General features: G+C 37.8%; 1 protein-coding gene across 5 annotated transcripts in view; it reads left to right on the top strand.

Moving 5' to 3' along the window:
* The first annotated feature begins 5303 nt into the window (after nucleotides 1-5303).
* Nucleotides 5304-20614, top strand: part of EPHA5 (EPH receptor A5) — a 320729-nt gene continuing 305418 nt past the window's right edge. For all 5 annotated transcript variants that reach the window (XM_057728863.1, XM_057728861.1, XM_057728862.1 and 2 more), the window contains exon 1: nucleotides 5304-5484. In XM_057728863.1, the coding sequence (XP_057584846.1) occupies nucleotides 5304-5484 (181 nt within the window). The remainder of the gene's footprint in view (nucleotides 5485-20614) is intronic.

The raw sequence follows: 20614 nt of genomic DNA, 5'->3' as shown, positions 1-20614 counted from the left end.
TGGAATTTTAAGTGAGTCACTCTCACAATGTATCACTTCTGAGCACACTTTTCCTACTTCTTCAGCCCCAAGAGTCCTTGTTATTTCAGTGTCTACGTCTTCATGTGATGCCTGTTGTCCAAGATGCTGGAGGCAAAGAGCAACCAACGAACTTCTGGGCAAATCAGTGTGGCTCCTCCTCAACTTCAGCAGCCCTGGCCTCCTAATACACTGCAATGTGGGAACTCATAGCCCATTGACATAGGGACCATTACAGAATAAACCAACCACCACCAACAATAATAAAAATCAGTAGCTCTTCAGATCACTATAATTTATTTGAATATTTTGTTCCTTATTCTTTGCTATAAAACTCTGTATTAATGCTTACAAATATTGGAAGATTTTATTCTAGTCTCAATATTCATAGAAAGGAGAGAAAAATGAGTGCTGATTATGATATGAACCTGTTTAATAAGTGATGTTTCTGATGAGTAATGCTTTAATGTATTGTTAATGTAATGAACATTACATTTATTCTAATAATTTATATATTTAAACCTTTATTAATGTATTAAAATGCTATTAATTCATTATTTTTAAAATTAAATACCTGATGATCAAGTAGATTAAAAAAATTGAATCTAATTTTGTTAGATAAAAATTTGAGTCTTAGACAAAAGGGACTCAAGGACTTAAAAAAATTCTTAAAAAATAAAATGAAAAAATTTTTGTTTTAATGTTAATTAAATTAAAATGTAACATTTAAAATAATGAATATATTAGCATTAATTTGATTGTGAACTTCATAAACTACTGTTGATTGCTTAAATATATTTTAATCAGTCTTTACCTTTAGGATCAAAATAACTGACGTCACTATACATGTATCCTTTTCAGGAAATCATGGATCTGAAAAAGTAACTTCATTAGAGTATCTTTTATTTTCATTAGGGTATCTTATAATTTCATATTTAAAATCTACCATGGGTTAAATTTTGCTTTGTTTTTGGTTTTGTTTTCCCCAAGTTCTCCCAAAGAAAGAATGTAGCTCAGTGACAAAACATTTAAAACAATTATGTAAAAAAGTGCTAAGATTACATAATATTTTAGGAAATATATTCTTTGGTTTATAGAGTTTTATTTAGATAATTTTTATAAAGACTGTTGCTTGTGTTTTCTTCCATGGTTTACATGAGCTTTCTGCCATCTGTCTGTGCTAACATTATCTGTGTACACACCTCAATTTTGCTATTTTCTTGATTTGGTCCATTGTCTCCATTGTACACAAAAAAATTATGTACATGTTTTTGTGTACATGAGACAGTCTTTTTCTCCATGTAATGCTCATTTAGGATCCTTCCTTTCTTGTTTTTTCCTGTTCATTTATCTGACCTGTACTGTATTATTTGGCTAATTCCTTTTAGGTTTAAATAAACCTGAAAATTGGAATATTTTTTCCATTAATTGTTCCCATTAATGCAGAATTCTTGGGTAGTGCTCTTTTTTCCTGAACAACTGGTTATCAAATTTATTCTTTCCTTCTGTTACATTATAATTTTCTCACATAGAGTCAGTGCCATGGGTTAAAATTTCCACATCTTACCAGCTGTTGAACTATTCAGGGTGCCTACCTCATTTCCTCAGTCTTCTCATCATCAACATGGGGCTAATAATTACACAGACTGGATAGTTGGAGTGTCAGCATTAAGTAAAATAATTGATGTAAAACATCACGTGATGCTTCATACATAGCAAATCATCAGTAAATACTAGCAAGTCTGCTTATTAAAATTGTTTCTGTTCTACTTTGAATGCAGTGAAGATATTCAGGTTTATCAATACATTGAATTTAACTATAATACCTTTTATAGGGTAGTAACCATTCAACGTGTCATATCAAGGTGATTTTGAATATATTTTCTTCATGAAAGCTTAGTACAAAAGCCAGATCCAAGCAGAGATCTAGGGAGACACCAGCCACTTTTGAGGTCATAGCAGTTATCCCAAATGAAAAATGCAAACATAGTAGTAGCCTTTCCTGTGCAAAGCTGAAATATAAAGGAAAAAGACAAATCCAGTTTTCATGAAAAGCCATCATCCAATGTAAGTATGCTGAGTGTTTCTGTGCCAAGAAATCAAGACAAGATCAAATATAAGATTTCCTTTGAGGCCCAAGCCAAATCACCCTCATTGTCTTCTCTGATTAACCTTCATCACACCAAAAAAATGACTTTTGTTGCTGTCACTGGGGCTTCATTTTACAGCTACTCATTCTTTCAAAGATATATAATATTATTAAACAACCATGAGAAAGATGGAGATTACCAAGGTGGAGAATACGTAGGATTTTGTAAGGTGGAGAATACAAAGGATTTTGCATTCTGTACTCTCAGTCCCTTAATGAGAAGATAGCATAATTCCCACCATTGGGAACAGCGTCCCAAGTTTTCTTTGACATACCTAGTTTAAATTCTTTTGACATACCTAGTTTAAATTCTATCTCTTTATCCCAGTATATATACTTATAGTTAGATAATTTGTTCCCATTTTTCATTCAGGAAATTGTGTCATTGGGTAGATTGACATAAATCATAAGCTATGGATAAAGAGAATCAAATCACTTCTTTCTTGGAAAAGAAAACATCAGTCTTGAGTGCTTGACTCTCCTTGGACACTGAGTAGGGTTTTAGATGACAGAGATGTGTGTTAGGAGATGGGGTGGGGGAAGTGTTAAGTATTTTTAGGGGGTAGAATTTGTGTAGAGTGGAGTGCCAGATGTAAAAGCAGAGAGGTATGAGACAATTTAGGGAACAAAATTTTAGTGTAAAATAAAATAGAAAATTAGTTTAAGCTCTTTGTAGTAGAACGCTTTCAAAGACAGGCTGAAGAAATTTGGTAATTTTGTGGTCAAAGGTAAATAATTAGAGACAGATGAACAAGTAGTAACAGAAATGCAATGGAAGAGAAGGGAACTTGACCATCATCTCCAAATCCCTCATTTTACTGATGAGGATACTGAGGCCTAAAGAAATAAAACGAGAAGCTCAAAGTCCCATTAAACTGCCTATGTTTCATACGTAGCATTATTATATGTTCATAGGCTTTAGATAACTTCCTTGATATCCTGTTTAGATATTTTTAAGTAACGCAACTATAAATTGGGGGGAGGAGCTTACATTCTGAATGGTCTTCAAATAGAAACATAAATTTTAACTTTGCATCTCACTGTGAGGCTTTTTGCCAAAATGAAAGACTGATTCACTGCCATTCCTCTAAATTTGCTTCATGCATTTGGAGCACATTATAATAGAAAGAAGCCGCTTTTAGATTTCTGGTGCCAAAACATTTCAGGGAAAAAAAAAATCAAAGATGAGCTTCCACCTCTTCATGAAATTGCATCACTGCCGCTTTATTCTTTCATCTTTATTGCAAATATTTAAACAAAAAACAAATGTCATCAGCTAAAGATGACGACAAATTTATTTTGAAGACAAACAGGGCTCTAGATATTAAAATTGGTGAACAGACCCACCTTTATTAGTTGTTAGTGTAAACCCAATCTTCACAGTAGATACTATACACCAAATTAAATGAGATATTGAAGAATCACACTTTTATTTTGTAGTCTTTTTTAATGCCAGTATACTGAAATTTGCCCTTCAGATGTATCTCTTTGAAAAAAATGATTGAGAAAATTGAAGAAAAAATAATAAAGCAAGGGAAGACATGAGGGGCAAGACATGGAAAGTTCATTGTTTTAAACCGTTTTTCTTAATTATTTGCATCTCTCAATGCAGCAGAACACAAGAAATTAAAACAATTTTAATTAAAAATATCCTGAAATTAATTTTACTGGAATTAATTTCATATATCTGCATATCATATAATTTCTAAAATATATAACGTTCCATCAATGAAATTAATGAATTAAATCATCACATCTTAAAGTAACTGACTGGCACACCGCAATTCTCAATTGCCAAATTCTTTGACTCCTTGAAATTTCAATCATAGCTACCGTTTCTATATTTAGAAATTCTACCATTTACTTTGAAGAAAATGTTGACTAATTATATCATTCCAGCCAGCAAAGTATTGGAAGAATAGAAAGGGTCAGTAGCAGTGAGCCATAGGGTGTTTAAGAAACTAGCCACGGACTAGCACAGCCTGAGAATGCTTGGCTATGTGACGACAAGGTTGATGCTACAAGCCTGTGATGGGCAGCAGGCAATATGCCAAACCAAGGGACCCGCTCCTCTAAGGGCTCCCCGCTGAACTAGGTCTGATTTCCCTTCAGCCTCCCAGGAGTCCCGGTCTTCGCAGGCGTCGTCAGGAGAATTATTCGACCTAATTATCCGCGGAGAAAGACGCGCCTTTCCCAGAGACCGCTAGGCAACACTCACCACGGCAGGCTCCAGATTACGTCCCTCCGTGGGTGTGTGACTTCGTCTAAGCAACTCACACTTACAGTAGATTCTCACTGGCGAGGCTGCGAGCTGCAGAGGGCGGGGGAGCCGGGAAGAGGGGGAGGGGGGAGAGAGCAGGGTGGGAGGCGCAGAGCGGGGAGGCAGAGGAGACCACGGAGCTCCAGACTCAGCAGGAGCGTGCCGTGGCGGTGCAGTTCCGAGCTCGCCTGCCCAGCCGCGCACACGCCGCCTCTTCCCCGAGCAGCGGGAGCCGTCACGGCTCCGGGCAGCCGCCGCCGCCGGGCTCCGCGCTCTTGCCGGCTAGCCGCCGTCAGTCCCTCCCTCGTCGGCGCTCAGCCCGCAGCTATTTTCTTCTGCCGGCCTCTTTGAACTCTCAGGAGATTTTCTTCGGCTCCCCTCTCTCGTATTTTCCCCACCCTATATTTTACCAACTCCTCTTTCCTTTCTCCTTAGCCACCCTGCTTTTTATTGAGGATTTCTTCTAAAGATGCCTTGTCTTCCTTACCTTCGTCCACTTCAGCCCTGAAGACTGAAAAGGAGCCTTTATCTTCCCCCTCAGTGGCATTTCAAAGACCTCCATCCTTAAAAGTCTAAAGAGGCAAAGAACAGGACGCGGGACCTCCTCGACACCCTTGAGTCCAGTCCCGAACGGCACTACCAACCATAACTAGTATTTCATTTAACCCCAGTGGCGAGGAGGGAGTGGGGAGCCGGGAGCAAACTTCAGCCGTCTCAGGGCACCCGTGGTTCCCGCATTCGGACGAGCCGCGTGCCAGAGGCCAAGGAGCCCACGAGGGACGAGGAGGAACCGCGAGCCTCTCTCGCCCCCTCCGCGAGGCGGGAGCCGTGGACTGAGCGGCGCGGGACAGCGGCGGCGGAGGCGGCGAGGAGAAGATGCGGGGCTCCGGGCCCCGGGGCGCGGGACGCCGGCGGCCCCCGGGCGGCGGCGGCGGCCCCCCCAGCACCCCTGCGTCTCTGGCCGGCTGCTACTCCGCACCTCGCAGGGCCCCCCTCTGGACGTGCCTTCTCCTGTGCGCCGCGCTCCGGACCCTCCTGGCCAGCCCCAGCAACGAAGGTAGAGCGGTGGGGGTGGGGACCGCGGCGACCCGGGGCGGAGGGGCGAGGCGGGGCCTGGGCGCGCGGGTTCGGGCGCGCTGGACGCGGCTGCGGCGGACGAAATCGCGCCTCTCCTCTCGAACTAACGTTTGTCGTCCGCTTTCGCTAGCCTTTTCGCTCGCCTCCCGCTGTCTCCCGCTTGCATTGTTTGATATTAGCTGCGGAGTGCTGGGCGCGGAACCTGCCTGTGGACGGAGGCTGCTTGGGGGGTGGGAAGTTGGAAACCCGGAGGAAAGAGGGCTCCGAGACCCGCGCCGGGAGGCTTGGTGCGGCTGGGTCTCACTTGAAGCGCCTGGGGAAGTGACATTAAGGGCTTGAAAGAGTGGGAACTGTTTGAAGCTCACTGCCTGGGATCTCAGGAGCGGTGGGGCTTTTAGAAACCGTTATTTGGGGCCGGGGATTGGAAACGCTGTGGGGTGGCTGGATGCTTTTATTTGGGGGAAAGTGTCTTCTGGGAGCTGTTATTTAGGGCATCACCAGCTGCTCTTCTGGAGTGGGTGGTAGGAGGTTTTTCTCGAGGGAGGGGGATGTCGAAGGATGGAAGGAGCCCCACACTGTGGGGGTGCCCCTCACCTTGGGGGTCTCACAATCACACGGAAGCGAAATTGGAAGAAGGCGGGAAAGGTGGGTTGCGGTGGGAGGCGGAGGGTTCGGGGGAGGGGAGTGTTGTCTCCAGGAAGGTGCTGCTGGAACCCACCGGGTCAGGTCTTCCCATGTTTCCATGAAGGAAAAGCCCCGCTCCAGATCCTAGAGTCCCCAGCTCTCCTCCCCACCCCCAATCCTGCGCTCCGGACCCAGAAGACTGTCCCCGCCTTGCACCGGGAGAGTAGGGCGGGCGCAGCAGCAGCACCTGCGCCGCGCTCGCGGCTCCCCGAGCTCTGCTCAGCCCTTCGGCCGGCCGGCCGCCCTCGGCCTCCGGGTCAGCTCCGCCGCGCTTGCTCCTGGCACGCCGGGACCGCGCTCAAGGGTGCAGCCCTCTAGGGTGGGGGCAGCATCTCAGATCCGGATCAGGGCTACGAGAGGCGGTCGCTCCACTACGAAAACATCAAAAACCCTACCCCCCTGGCTGGAAGTCTGGGGTTTCGATTTGGGGCTCCGGATCCTCGAGTGAGGCACAGAACCTGAAAAATTTCCTTCCACTCGTGGGGCAGGGGACTCGGGACCGGAAAGATGCAGCAGCAGCGGCGGAGTCGTGTGTGTGCTCGTGACTTGCACCGGTTGTCTTGGCTGTAGGAGAAGGCGCTGAGCTGGTTTCGGAGTGCTGCCAGCTCCCTAAGAGCCGTGTGAAAAGCGGAGCAGATCGAGACTCCTCACCCCACCCCCGTGAACTTCTCTCTTTAACCCCTAAATTATTTTTAAAAATCTGATTTAAGGATTATATCGATCGATCTATCCACGTACCTATTTACCTACCTAAAATCTCCCATGCTTAACACAAGCAGTCTGCATTTTAGACCTTCCCGACAAAGTTGCAAAAGTGTTTTCCTTAGTCGTAGTCCTTTAATTAACATCTCCTGTTGGATTCATTGTGTTGGAAGTCCGGATGAAGGTGATAAGGTTAGGAGTCCTTTTATTAACTGTCTTATTCCACCGAAAGGGGCATCCTGGTTTGGATTTAAAGAGTAACATCAGTGCTAATATAATCCTTTCGTGTGTTCCCGTTATTTCATTTTTTTTCTTCAAGGTGTGATGGGGGAAGGGGCTTACGTAGGTAGAGGTGTAAGGGAGTAGTAGGTCTTGGTTAGAGAATGGGAAGAAATGAAGTCTCAGGGAAGGTGGCGCTAAATGGGAACAAGGGTCCAGACTGTGCGGGGAGGAAGAGGCAAAAGGAAATGGAGGGAAGCAAGAAAATAACATAGGTCTCCTAAGGTGTTGTAAGCAGAGCTGGAGTCTTGCGGAAGGTAGACGGGCTGATATTACAGACTTAACACAGATTGTGTTGTCCTTACCCCAGCGAGTGGAACACACAGCAAAACTTGGGCTTCAGTGAGACGAGGATTGCAGAGGTCTAACCAGCAATGAATGGTACTTTACCAGCCAGTGTTCTGAAAACACTAAAAGTAAAAGCGTGTCTGTTGTTTGGGGCATATTTTGTAACTTCACTATTTTACATAACGAGAAATTATATATATACATATGTGTATATATACAGAAACATATATATGTATGTGTATATATACATACACACACAATCTCATTCAACCTGTCTGCCCACCAGTTTCCATCTTTTCATTTAGTCTCATCCCAGACCTTTAATATTTATTTTTTTCTGGTTTCACCATGATACCACTATTATAAGTCAAAGAACAAGAATATAAGATATTTATAACAACAGTCAGTTTATTTAAAGTTTTGGATTGGAGTTTTTAAGTTTGTTTTTGGAGGAACTTTGGAATATCAGGGGTAGAAAGATTTTATGTATACACTGACTCCATTAATAACTTGCACTGCTATGCTTTTCTTTCTGCAACCTATAGATGGTTCGTGATTTCTCAGACTATAGTATATATATATATATACATTATATATTTGTATGATATGAATTCTCCTATTATGTGAGAAAAAAATTTTAAGGCAGATAGAAATAAATGTGAGTTTACATTTATAACTGGTATTCCAATCATGTTTAAAATTAAGTTTGGTAGACATAAATAGCAGAATTGAACAGAAAAAGTCATATATGTATCTAGAATCTTGGACTGACATGAAATGAATTTTAGAATACATTGCATAATAGACAGTAAGAGGAAAATTTACTCTTTAGCCTGAATTCTAGGATAAGGTAAATATATCTTTAGTTGTCTTATTACACACATTTGACGTAAATAACGTGGAAGGAACCTTTGAACTACAGTATAATATACAAAACTTTTATTGTATAATAATTCAGAGGCATATATAAGGGAAAAAAATTACCTAAGGCTGATCAGGCAGAGGAAATATTAGCAAGTGTATCAACAAGTGAAAATTTTAATAGATTTTAATAAATAAAGGGAACATGTCCACTGTTATGAATATTGGAGGTGGCCCTGAACTTATTCAGTAACTGCCACTTTTTGCTGTCTGGAGATATATTTGTAAACAAGCATTATTTGACAAGTGCTTTTCGCAGCAGGGATTCTTGGCCAATTACTGCTGAACAGCTCTGCATTGAAAATGATTTCACCCGCAGTGAATCAAGCTTAATTCATTGAAGCTACAGTCAGTAATGTCCCAGCAAAGTGCTTCTGACAGTTGTCAGCAGTTTGTATTTGAAAAGTCCAGTTACTTGTCTCTGAATGTTTTGTATGTTTGAGAAAGTGCGGTGGAGGGACTCTGAGGGAGAAAAGAACACCACAAGAGAGGAAAAACTGGGGGGCTAAACTGTTTGAAAAACAATCATAAAATTGTAAATGTTTTCAATGGAAAGAAAGAGAAGGAAGAAAGTTTGTTTTAGGGTCTTTCTTGGTTTATAATAGGACCAGGCCCATAAAACGACTGGATGACATAATAGGTTTGTAAAACCAAATGGCTTTGTTTTGTGGCCTTGTCATCCGGTTGTAATTCATTTCCTTTTAGATAAAGAGGCAGGACCCCACAGAAAAAGGACAGTAAAATTATTCCCTCACCAGGATGCTACTGAAGAAAAAAAGAGAGCCATTACCCCTATTTGAATCATAGATTGTTGGAACTAGGAAGACATCCTGAGGAGTTTTGGCTTTTTGCTTTATAAACCATGAATGGGGAGCAGAGGGTTGGGTCTTCAAATTTTAAGCCTTTTTTTTTTTTGAGGTAGACAGAGATCTTCTTGCGTGTCAAGGTGACATGTAAGAGGATTTCATTTCCTCATTTAAGGCAGGGAAGAGGCTGAATAATTTCTGCAATTTTAATGGGTATTTCTCCTTTGATTGAAAATATTCATAGTATAATATTGTCACTTGTAAATATTATTAATTCTTTATGTAAGTCCACATAGGATATAATTGATATGGGAAAAGGATTTATTTTTTATGCTTAGACATGTATTACTTGACATTATTTGTATTATTAGTACTCTACAAAATGTAACCATTTAGAGTATTTCTACATGAAATGTCAAAATGAGATGATATAGCTGTTTACAGACAAAACAGCCCTAAACTATTTAATTAAATATTACTTTATTCAGTGTTGCTACTGCTGAGAAGAATGACTATACTTTAGTTATTTTCACTACATTTTCGTTGATTGACTTGACCACTTGAATTTCCTTTGTTTGGTGTGCCTTTTTATGTATTTGCAAGGAGTGACCAGTTTATTTCTCTTTCATTTGGAAGAAATCTTTTTACCTTTGACTGTAAAAATAGGGTATAATGATTATATTAACTGTCTATAGTTATTTTTTCTTTTATGAGTCAATGTTCTTTTTAAAAAGAAAACGTGCTACTAATATCTTGAAGAAATTACTGTAAAAAGTATTAATAATTCTTTATCCCTTATTTTTTCAATTTAAATTAGCAGATATATTTCATTTTACTAATGAATAACTTGATCTTAAGTTAGCAGAGGTATCTGATTATTCAGAGATGATTATGGCATTTTTAACAATCTTAAAATACTTTTACAATAGTTTTTATAAGGCATTAAAATTAACTGAAGTTTGAATATTCAGCCTTGCTTATAAATCATTAAAAATTGATTGCAGCATTTGTCCTTTTGTTTTCTTTCCAGAAACAGTGACTTTTAACTATAAAAGCAATATGAGAGCTAAAAATGTAAATTGTTACGTTAGACACTCGATGATTCTATCTGTTCTGATATCTCTGGTGAGTATGTGTTTATCTATAGAGCAGAATAGTTCCTACTGGTATGCTCTACTGGGTAAATACATATTTAGTTATTTTATCAAAATGTATGTAATCAGTTGGTTAGGTAGTGATTTCTTCAAAGGAGTTATCCTACCTAGTCTATTGTATACATAAACATGCCTAATGGTGTTTTTAATTGACATTAAAAAACATCATATGTTCTATCACAGACTAAATGGTACACTTATGGTTCTATGAATGTATGCAAAGGTCGCTAAAAAATAAAATGAGTTCTAAAGGCTTTGTAAGCACAGATTTAAGTAGTGCATGTTTTTTACAAAAAGCTTAACAATACATAACTTTGAAATAATAAACAAAAATAGGTTTTTCAGTAAGATATATTTGATATAGGAAATGGATAACTGGAGATTCTCTGATCTATTCATAACATTTTTCAAAACATTATATTGTTATTATATAGCAGTTAGAAAACTGGAAGATTGGATAGTTATTCACTGTGAAAGTCTTGTCTGAATTATTGGTTCCATTGAAAATGTTTAAACCAAAATGTAAATGATCCATTTTTAAGTATTTAGTTTTTAACTTCCATAACAATTTGCAAGAGTGTAAAGGGAGTCTCCCTTTATCATAAATTTACTTTTCCTATTTAGTTACTGACTGTCTACTCCTCTAGACATTTGTTTATTCAGAGTTAATGAAATAGATTTTAAAATGTTTGAACAAGAAAAAATGTTTAAGAATTTTAAATCCAAATTTTGGACAATAGCTCATGTTTTATAATACATTCAGTAATATATGCAAAGTGTTGTAATAAAGAACCTCCTCAAAAACAGTAGGAGTACTGATGCCATAAATGGTATTAGGAAATAGCTATTTATAAATCAAATTACAAATAGATAATCGTACAGTTATTCTTGAGTATTAAAATATGATTGGAATTTCTATTTTTCTTCTGACGCCAGGATTTCACATGTATAGGATTTATTCATTTAACTCACTCTCATCACATAAATTGAGATGGCTCTAATTTAAAATTCATATTAAAACAACAATAGAAAACAATTGAGTGATTTAAAATGTAATTCTAATCAACAAATCTTATGAGTAGAGATTTTTAAATTATCTTTTATTTCATTACCATCTTAAAAATTTCTTAGCCTACATAATGTTAGTGTAAAGCAAAAAAATAAATAAAAAGAAAAGATAACACTAAAGTACATAAGAATTTAAATTGTGTCTGGTGAAGTGTGTGGTCTTGCTTTTTTTTTTCTTTCTAGAAGTTCAGATTTGTCATCTAGTATTTCTAATGAATATTCTAGGTGTTACAAAGTTATAAAATAAAACTGTAATTTAGCAGCTGCACCACATGGAGTTTTTGAAAACTGTGGTTTAGCATGATGACTTTTCTTACTAGCTGCTGTTGTATGTTGGTATAATTTTTAATGATTGTTTTTAATCTTTAGCAATTTAAAGAAACCATAAGGCATAATTTCCACCATTTAAAGAATGCCCGAAAATCCTCTAAAAAAATGTGTGTGTTTTGTGTTTAGAATCTCGTTGACAATGTATTCAGTTAAAGAAAACCTAGTAAACTCTATTCTTAAAGCTTTATTTTAGCTCTTTTTTTTTTCCCTGTAGGTTCCACAGCCTTTTGTCTCTGATCAGTTTTTGTGATACTTTATTAATATAATTAAAACTATTTCTTAAACTATTAGAGAATATACAAAACTTTGTTGATCAGAAGTTGACCCTGGGTCATACATTCTTTCCTCTGTATCTTCCAGTGATTCAGTATTCATGGCTTTAATTGCTGTGCATTTAGTAAGCAGACTGCAAGAACTTGGCCTGAGGATTGTGTTTGTGCACATGGACACGTTTTAGGGTGTGTGTTAAGATTGTGGTGAAGCTGGAAGAAAGAGGTAGAGAGGGTTATCAAGATGGTGTCACTGTGAACTTGATATTAATAAGTGCTTGGGTTTTATTTTTTATGTTATTAAAAAATGCCATGCCTGTGCGCATGCACGCACGCACACACACACATATTCTAATTTTATATTTGTTTTACAAACTCTGAAGATACAAATCCCAGCCTAATGAAAGAAAATAACTCTTTAGTTCATTTTATTTCATCCATTTAGTTCTTTTTTCTTTTGTTTCTCTGTAAGTTTTACAGTTTTGTTGAGTCATGCCAAATACTTGTGGTGTTAGAAACCCTGCAGATTAAATAATTGGGATTAAAGTGTCTGTGATGAGTGTAATTCTTTTATAGGTGCTGGACTATTGCCCAGGCTATCTTCTCCATCCATCACACACATCTTCAGTTCTAACAAAACTGGGCTTGTAACGCTGTTAAGTAAATGATCTGGTAAAAAAAAAAAAAAAAAAAAATCAAAGAGCCAAAACTGGAGGGTTGAAATATTTTGCATATGCTTTGTGAGAAATTGTTCCTACTTGGAAACATGTTTCCGGCTAAGTATTGGAAGATTTAGAGAAAATACAGTCTGTTCTTCTACTCAGAGATGGGTAGTGTCTTTTTTCTCTTATGATAATTCGCACTCTTATTTTCATGTCACATCTCCTTTTCCCCTTTACCCCTCCTTTTCTCTCTCTTTCCCTCCATTTCTTCTCTCTCTCCCTCCTTTCTTCCTCCCCCATCTCTTATCAGATACTCCATTTATACAAAGTCAAAGCAAGATAAGACTGTAAGAGCTCTTTCATGCCTGTGAGTTCCAACACCCCCAAGGAAGTGTTGGAGTGATCAGAAAATATAGTCTTCTGTTACTTAAATCATGGGACCCAGTCCTTAACGGTAAAGAGTAGATTGTAGCAAACCAAGTTCTGTACTTTTTTACTTGATTCTTAAGTCAGAAGTACAAGAGTTCAAGGCATCTTTGTCCCTTTTACATTTCTTGTAAGATAGCTCACTTATTTACTTTGCACTGGCTGTCCCTTCCTGTTCCAGGATGCTTGTTAATGTCTTTTCTGTGGAAAGACAAACTCAGCAGGTAGATCCGGCTGGCACCAGTTCAGCCCAGCAGTCCTCAGCAGGTGCTCTCTCTGTGAGCCAAGTTGTAGCTTTCACCCAGAGCCCTGGCCTGTGTGCTAGCTGGACAGGTGAGGAGACTGCCCCATTTTGTGGAAGATGACAGTGGTCCCTCTTCTCCCTGCACTCTAGGCAGTGTAGTGATGCTGTCACGAGTCTCCTAAAAGGGGTACAACCAGCCTTCTGAGAAAAGTAGAAAATACTTGGGAACTGCTGTGTCTGAAGGATTTTAACCATGTCTAGTTTCAAACCATCATATTTGATTTTCCTGAAAGTGGGGGTGGGAGCAACAACAACAACAGAACCATTTAATCTTGCAGATTAGGAGTCACTGTTTTTTTGATTCAAGACTGGAAAATGAAGCAGGGAAAGGATTAAATGCTATGGAATTACAGAAAAATAAGAGAAAATAAAAAAAACAAAACAAAACTTCTGGCTTTGAAATTCAGAAAGAAACTGGTCTTGTTTTCTTTTAGGTTTTTGTGTTTTGTATTTTGTGGGGTTTTTTTTGTTTGTTTGTTTGTTTTGTTTTCCTTCTTTTTTGCTCTGAATTATGTGGACACTCATTTTTCTGTTTTTTTTTTTAGCCTCAGTTCATGTATCTGTAGTATAGTAGTACTTCACATAATTGTTGTGCAGAGCAAACAAAATGAGATAATTTTCTAATTGGTGAGCAGCACACATATGTAAGTTGTGGGAGTGTGGCTGGTTAGAGCTCTGAAGAGTCCATGTATGTTAATGCTTCTCTTGCCAGGTCCCGACTAGGATGCAAGGAAGCGTCTGGAGCAGCAGTTTTGTGTATTTAAGTGTATAACTTTGTGAGGAATTGTCCTTAAGGAAAGGAGTGCAAAAATATTTTAGTTTTGCAAGTGTAGCAGAATTCTGGACTTAATGAACACTTTGCTGGTGCCTCAGTGGCATAGAAGTGACCCATGTCATTGAGGGCCCTGTAGCTTAATTTTAATTAACTTCACCATAACTGCCTCTCACTGGGTAGTGCATAATGGGAGCATGTGAAGACCATGAAACGAGCCCTGCCATGTATGAGTGTTCTTCAACCATCCACCTCAGATTCCACACAGTTAAAATTAAGTGTTAACACACTCTCATAGGGTTGTTGTGAAAATAAAATAATGTGCAGAGTATGTGTGTTGCTTAGCAAAATTCCTAGAGCAAAACAGGTATACAACAAATGTTAGTTCCTGTGGTTTCCCCGCTACCAAATATGGGGTATTTGAGATAAGCTTTCAGAATCACAGGTTATTGTCTTCCTTGCATTGGATGATTAAAGGGAATCTGGGTGAGGAAAACAATCTAAGAAAAAGAATTGCATATGCAAATTTTCCATAGAGCTATCAAAGACAAAAATCAACCGCATGATGTTGTCCTATTTTCAGCTGGTTTCCTAATTATTTAATATTGAATACTGGGATTTGAATAGGAAATAAAGGGAAAATCATCAGTACAAGGTTGATGGGTTGTAATGTTGCCTTTTACCTCATTATGCCCCAAGGAGAGGGCAGAAGTTTCTCATTAGCCACAAAACATATCAAGAGATATCTTCAAATGTTTTGGATATTTAGTACTGGCATACTAAGTTATATATATATATATGTATTTAATATAATATATATTTTAAATGACTTTTATGATGCTATGAAAGTGAATAATTGGGAGAAATAAATGTTTAGAAGCTTCCTGAAACATGTCTGACACTATAGTTCGACACCTCTGTTTTAGTTTAAAATATACAGTTTTCTGATCTGTTCAGTTATATTCATGTTTTAAAATATCACTTGGAAATATAATTGAGCTTTTATATTTTCAGAAAGGTTTTAAAACAGTTCTATAAAGGCTTATCTTTTTATGTAGGTACCATAAACAGGCATAAGGGAGTTTAGAATGCATTGTATTCAGATTTGCTTGTGAAATGTACATGTGTACCTGTGTCCATAAGTACACCTACCTGTATACAATAATTATAGCTAACATTTATTATTGATATACCATGTGCCAAACATTTTTAATTGGTTTACATGTATACTGATTCATTTTCCTCAAAACAAGCCTAGGAAATATGTATTATTATTATTATTATTCCTATTTTACATGAGGAAAATGAGGCAGGGAACAGTTTAATAACTTGCCCAAGATTACACATCCAAAAGTGGTAGAAATCTGCATTCAGACCCAGGCAGTCTGACTCCAGCACTGCTCTTTTCAACTCTTCTGTACAAGGAGAGACTGTTGACTAAAGTCCTTCAGATGTCCACAGTCACTCTTGCCCTCATCATCCAAATAATGGCTCATTCCACAGACAGTGGCAAGTATAGTAAAAGTGGAGTCCTGAAGATATTTGTTCTCATGTTCACTCGTACCTCTAATTTTTTTTTCCTTCTCACTAAATACCTGATCTGCTTCTTGTCATTGGGCTCTTATACACTGATTGACCCCCATGTTGACATCTCCCCTCGTCATTGCCCACTAGCACAAGGCAAGATCTTTTCCTCCACATTATGTCTTTTTAATTTTAGGCCAAGTATTTTTTAGTTTTTAAGTTGTTTTCTGGTACTTCCATGTATAAGCAACCCAGTTCTCAATCGCTAGCCCAGGCTACTCTCTCGACCTAGCTGTTTTATACCTGTAATCCCATTCAGAAACTCTCCCTGCAAAGTGCTGTCTGCTGCTGATTGCTACAGCTTGCTCGATTGGGAAGAGAGGGAAGTTTTGAGGTAAAGTTTTGCCTTAACTCATGACATTGTAATTTTTAGGCAATACTACTTTTTGTAACAAGTGAGGGCACTGAAATGTTCAGTGGGTTGAGTGGAAAATGTATTCACCTTTAGTCTCCTATCCAAGGCAGCTTCTTGGGTGCTTTTTTATCTCTTTATGTACACAGCAATATTAAATATTTTATAATCACTTTTATGTAGTTTATGTTATTAAAATGCTTTATAGTTTACAAAATGTGCTAACCTACCTTATTCCATGAGAATCTAATAAAAAAACTCTGTGGGATAGATTAGACAAATCATTGCTGTAAACAAAGGAACTGAAAGAAGAAAATTTGATCTAGTGAAAAATCAAAACTGGTTTCAAAGCCAAAGTCTCATTACTGTGGAATCAGCCTTCCCCTTGAGGAGGCAGTGGGGCAGAGCGGTAAGAGCACAGGCTCTGGAGTCTGACTGGACCACATAGAGTTGTGTGACCTGAAAACCTAGAAAGCTAGGAAACCTCCTGTGTCTATGCATTCTTTTCTGTAAAATGGGAATATTCATACAGTTCAAAGTTGTAAAGATTAGGTTCATATCAATAAAGAATTTTGTGAAAGTTCTGGTACACAGGAAGCATTATGTAAGTGTTCAGTAGTTCCTGTGCTAAAAAGTAGCATGGGTTGGCACTCTGACATTTAGCAGGGTCTAATTTTCTACATGAGTTAGTGAGTACTGTCTAATATTTATTGTAAACGGAAATACCACAAGAAAAGCACTTGACTTCAGTTCAGTTGCTCAAGCAGCCCTTGTTTACTCCCTGGGTAAACCCTTCAACTGCTCTCCAGTGCCCTCAGGATAAAATCTAAACTCCTTGAGCCTGAGTACAAAGCTCTCAGTGATTTACTCCTGGCCCACCTCTCCTGCCACTTCCCTCCAGGTCCCTGCACTCCAGGCTCCTATGGGGGCCCTGCTCTCAGTGCAGTTGGATTCTGGGTGCTCAATAGGAAACACTCAGCTCCTTCCTGCACCTAGATAACCTTGATCTTTATGCCTAGTTATACAGGGTAAGACCCCTACCCAATTTCCCCAGTATTCTGTGCCCATTCTTTTTCCATGTGTAGTATGTCATGCTGAGCTGGAATCAAGTTTTTCCTTTGCTTATACATTTCTGATGTTAGATATGATTAGATATCAGTAGAAATCGCTATAAAAAGTAAAGGTTAACCCGAGAAAATGCTCTCTTCTGAACTGAGACATCCCTGCTAGCAGAGATATTTAGTATGATTTGCCAACTAAAGCAAGTTGATTCCAAGAAAACTGGCAGGTTTTTTGTTTTTGCATTTACCAAATGCATCAGTATGAAGAAAGCTTTGCCTGTCTGTAACCCCAATGCTTGATACTCTGTATGTATCATTGAATTATGTTATGCCCTGTAAATTTACATTTCAGGAAAAATGGTATTAAGTAACTTGTTTTGTTTCTTTAAAGACACTGCTTTTAAACACACCCAATCTCACCACGTTACTGTTTTTCCTGGTAGAGCCAATGTAGCTTTTTTCCTAAATTCATAATAGAATTTAGAATTTCTAGTATTATAGAGTCTCTTCTAAACTGAGATTTTGCCAACTAAGTGCATATGATTTGCCAACCAAAACAAATTAATACCAAGAAATTTGGCAGTAAGATACTTTTTAGATTTACCAAAATTATCAATGAGAGGAAAGTTCTACTGGGATTTGCAAACCATTAGGAAATAAATAGATTATACCCTGTGGTCACTATCTCTTTATTATTTAATCAACTACTGTTTTTCCCCCTCTTTCTTATGATAAGTTCTTAAAATTCATATGACTTTAGCCACAATCAGCCACCATAAAATAATTTTTTCTGCTTTAATTATGGCTTAGTTTTACATCTAGAAAATTAATATAAAACATCTGTTTCTTCATGGGTTAAATTTCTGGGGAGGGAATGAATTTACTCTTTCAGTTGTTCTAGATTTCCTGGATAATTTAGACTGTCACTTACTTTATGAAGCACTTTAGATTTACAACTTGGTAGGAATTCTTAATATTGCAGGGAAAGGAGCAGGGAAATGGATACCATCAACTATGTAAACAAAATAACATTAAAAAATAGATTTATAAAGAATAAAGTTTAAAATGTAATGATGAATGGCTTTTTAAGTATAGCTTGGTTAACGTCTGGTTAGTGTGTTTAATTCTAACCAGTGTCTGGTTAGTATATTTAATTAACTATCCCCCTTCAACATATTTATATTTACTCTAAAGATATTAACAAATATATCAGAAGTGTCAGTGGGTTAATATTTTATTCTATTGAGCTAAGAATTCTTTGAACTGAATCTTTCTTCTAGATGGGTGGGATAGTAATGATAACTGTTCTGAAAACTATTACCAAATAATCTCCTATAATTCTCACAACAACCCCATGAGCTGGATATTATTTCAGTTTACTAGTGGGAGATTGGATTGGGGAGAAATTAAGTGAATTGCATTGGGTCACATGACAAATAAATCGATAGGATAGGAACCATGTTTGTTTGATGCAGAAGCTCTTGGTTGCACCCACTATCTAGAGATTATATTTATTTAAATGTACTTAAGTATTGTGAATTGTATTTTATTTATGTACACCATTGTTCAAGGCAGGAATCACGTTTTACCACAAAACCACATGATTTTTAAGAAAATCAATTAATATAAGAATAATATAAGCAAAGCATGTGGGGAAATGGAAAATATATCAAGAAAATCTCACTACCTATGCTAAAGAAATTGAGTACAAAACTTAAGTATAAGCTTTGAGTTGCACAGTTCTCATTTCCTGGCAGAAAACCTGTCAGTTCATCCAGAAAAAGCATTTTTTCCCCCTGACTCTGGGGTTTGAGAGGATCTGGTCACAGTGTTGTGTTTGAGGTATTGAACAATGCCATAAATAATAATTCTTACCAATTTTCAAAATATGCATAACTGATTTTCATCTAATAGGTTCTTATGTAAGTCACTGCTGAAAGCCAAGGACAAAATATTAAAAGTGATTTTCAAATTCCTTTTTTTTTAAGCTACAGAACCTCTCATTCAAAAGAAATCATTGTGGAAGCCCAATACATGAAGCAGATAACAACAGAGTTATTGGGTTTCCTGGCTCTGTTTTTACCTCCTTGCTCCTTCACCTGCTTGTGCCTTTGAGATATCTTTTTAGAACCACAGGTGCCATTGTGGGCTCAGTGTGAAAACTACTGTGTTAAAATGTAAAAGGAATGTTGTGTAGCAGATCAGCGTGCTATGATTCTGACTTGTAGCTTTCTAACAATCTAGCTAAAATATAAATTATAATATCTGGTAAAGTTTACTTTGAACCATTGATTCCTAACCCAGAGGCGCTCATCAGAGCCGACCTCAAAACACGGTTAAATATACCATGTCTGGAGCTTGCTATACTCACTGAATCAAAATTCATTAAAGCAAGTCCTGTGAAAATCTGTAAGTTTAGCACCTGGGAATCTGTACTTTTAGTATATGTGTGTGTGTGTGTGTGTGTGTGTATCTCATAAAATGCTATATAAATGTTTTTTGTTATTAATCTCAAAAAGGAGAATATGAAAATGTGCTAAGGCTAAAGGTAATGTATATCATTATCAGATAATATTACATACTATAAGGACATATGAAACGTTAAAGAATTGTAAAAACAAAGTCCAAAATTATTCTAACTGTGGTTTGATATGTAGTCAGTGGTAGAACCATTGAATCAAAGTGTATGCTTTGATTAAAATTTCCACTTTACGTTCCTAAATAATATTACCTTCATTTTGAATGTGTTCATATAGATCCCTGAGTGTTGAACGTTAATTCAGATAATTATATCCTAAGAGAGTCTGACTTGGGGGATACAGAAGGATTATTTCATAGGTAACTTCAAGCAAGTGTCTACTCTCAGGGCCAAGCAATTGGAAGGTTGAACAAAAAATCAGCAGGATACTTCCTATTTTATGCACTGATGTATCCCCAAGACCTAGAACAATTCTTGGTACTTAAGTAGATGCTTAATAAATATTTATTGAATGAATGAATGCTCATTCATTGAAAGTATCCATAGAACTTTAATAGAAGTTAAAGCAATGAGCTAGACTTTCTCCTATTTATATATTATTTGTATTACATATAATTTGTTAGGTTGAAGATAATAGAAAAACTGTCCAACAGTGACTTAAAAAGGTAGAGGGGTTAAAAAAGTGCTTGAGAAAGAGGTTTTGGGATGGATGTCTGTTGGTTTGGGTTTAGTGGCTTAATGATGTCAGGACAGGAATCAATGTGACTTTTTTGGCCTTACTCTCAAGCTTATTGCCTCATGGTTGCAAGAAGGCTGATGCATCTCCAAGCGTCACATCCAGTTCAGAACAAGAAGAAAGGAAAGAGAAGAACCAAGAATCATGTCAGCTGCACTATTCCTTCAGCTAGGACAACAAAACTTTCCTAGAAACTGACAAGGAGATTTCAGACCCATGTGACAAGGCCCCCC

Source organism: Hippopotamus amphibius, chromosome 3, assembly GCF_030028045.1.
Source record: "Hippopotamus amphibius kiboko isolate mHipAmp2 chromosome 3, mHipAmp2.hap2, whole genome shotgun sequence".
Lineage (NCBI taxonomy): Eukaryota > Metazoa > Chordata > Mammalia > Artiodactyla > Hippopotamidae > Hippopotamus > Hippopotamus amphibius.
The sequence above is the reverse complement of the archived record's forward strand: the minus strand, read 5'-3'. Positions and strand labels throughout refer to the sequence as shown.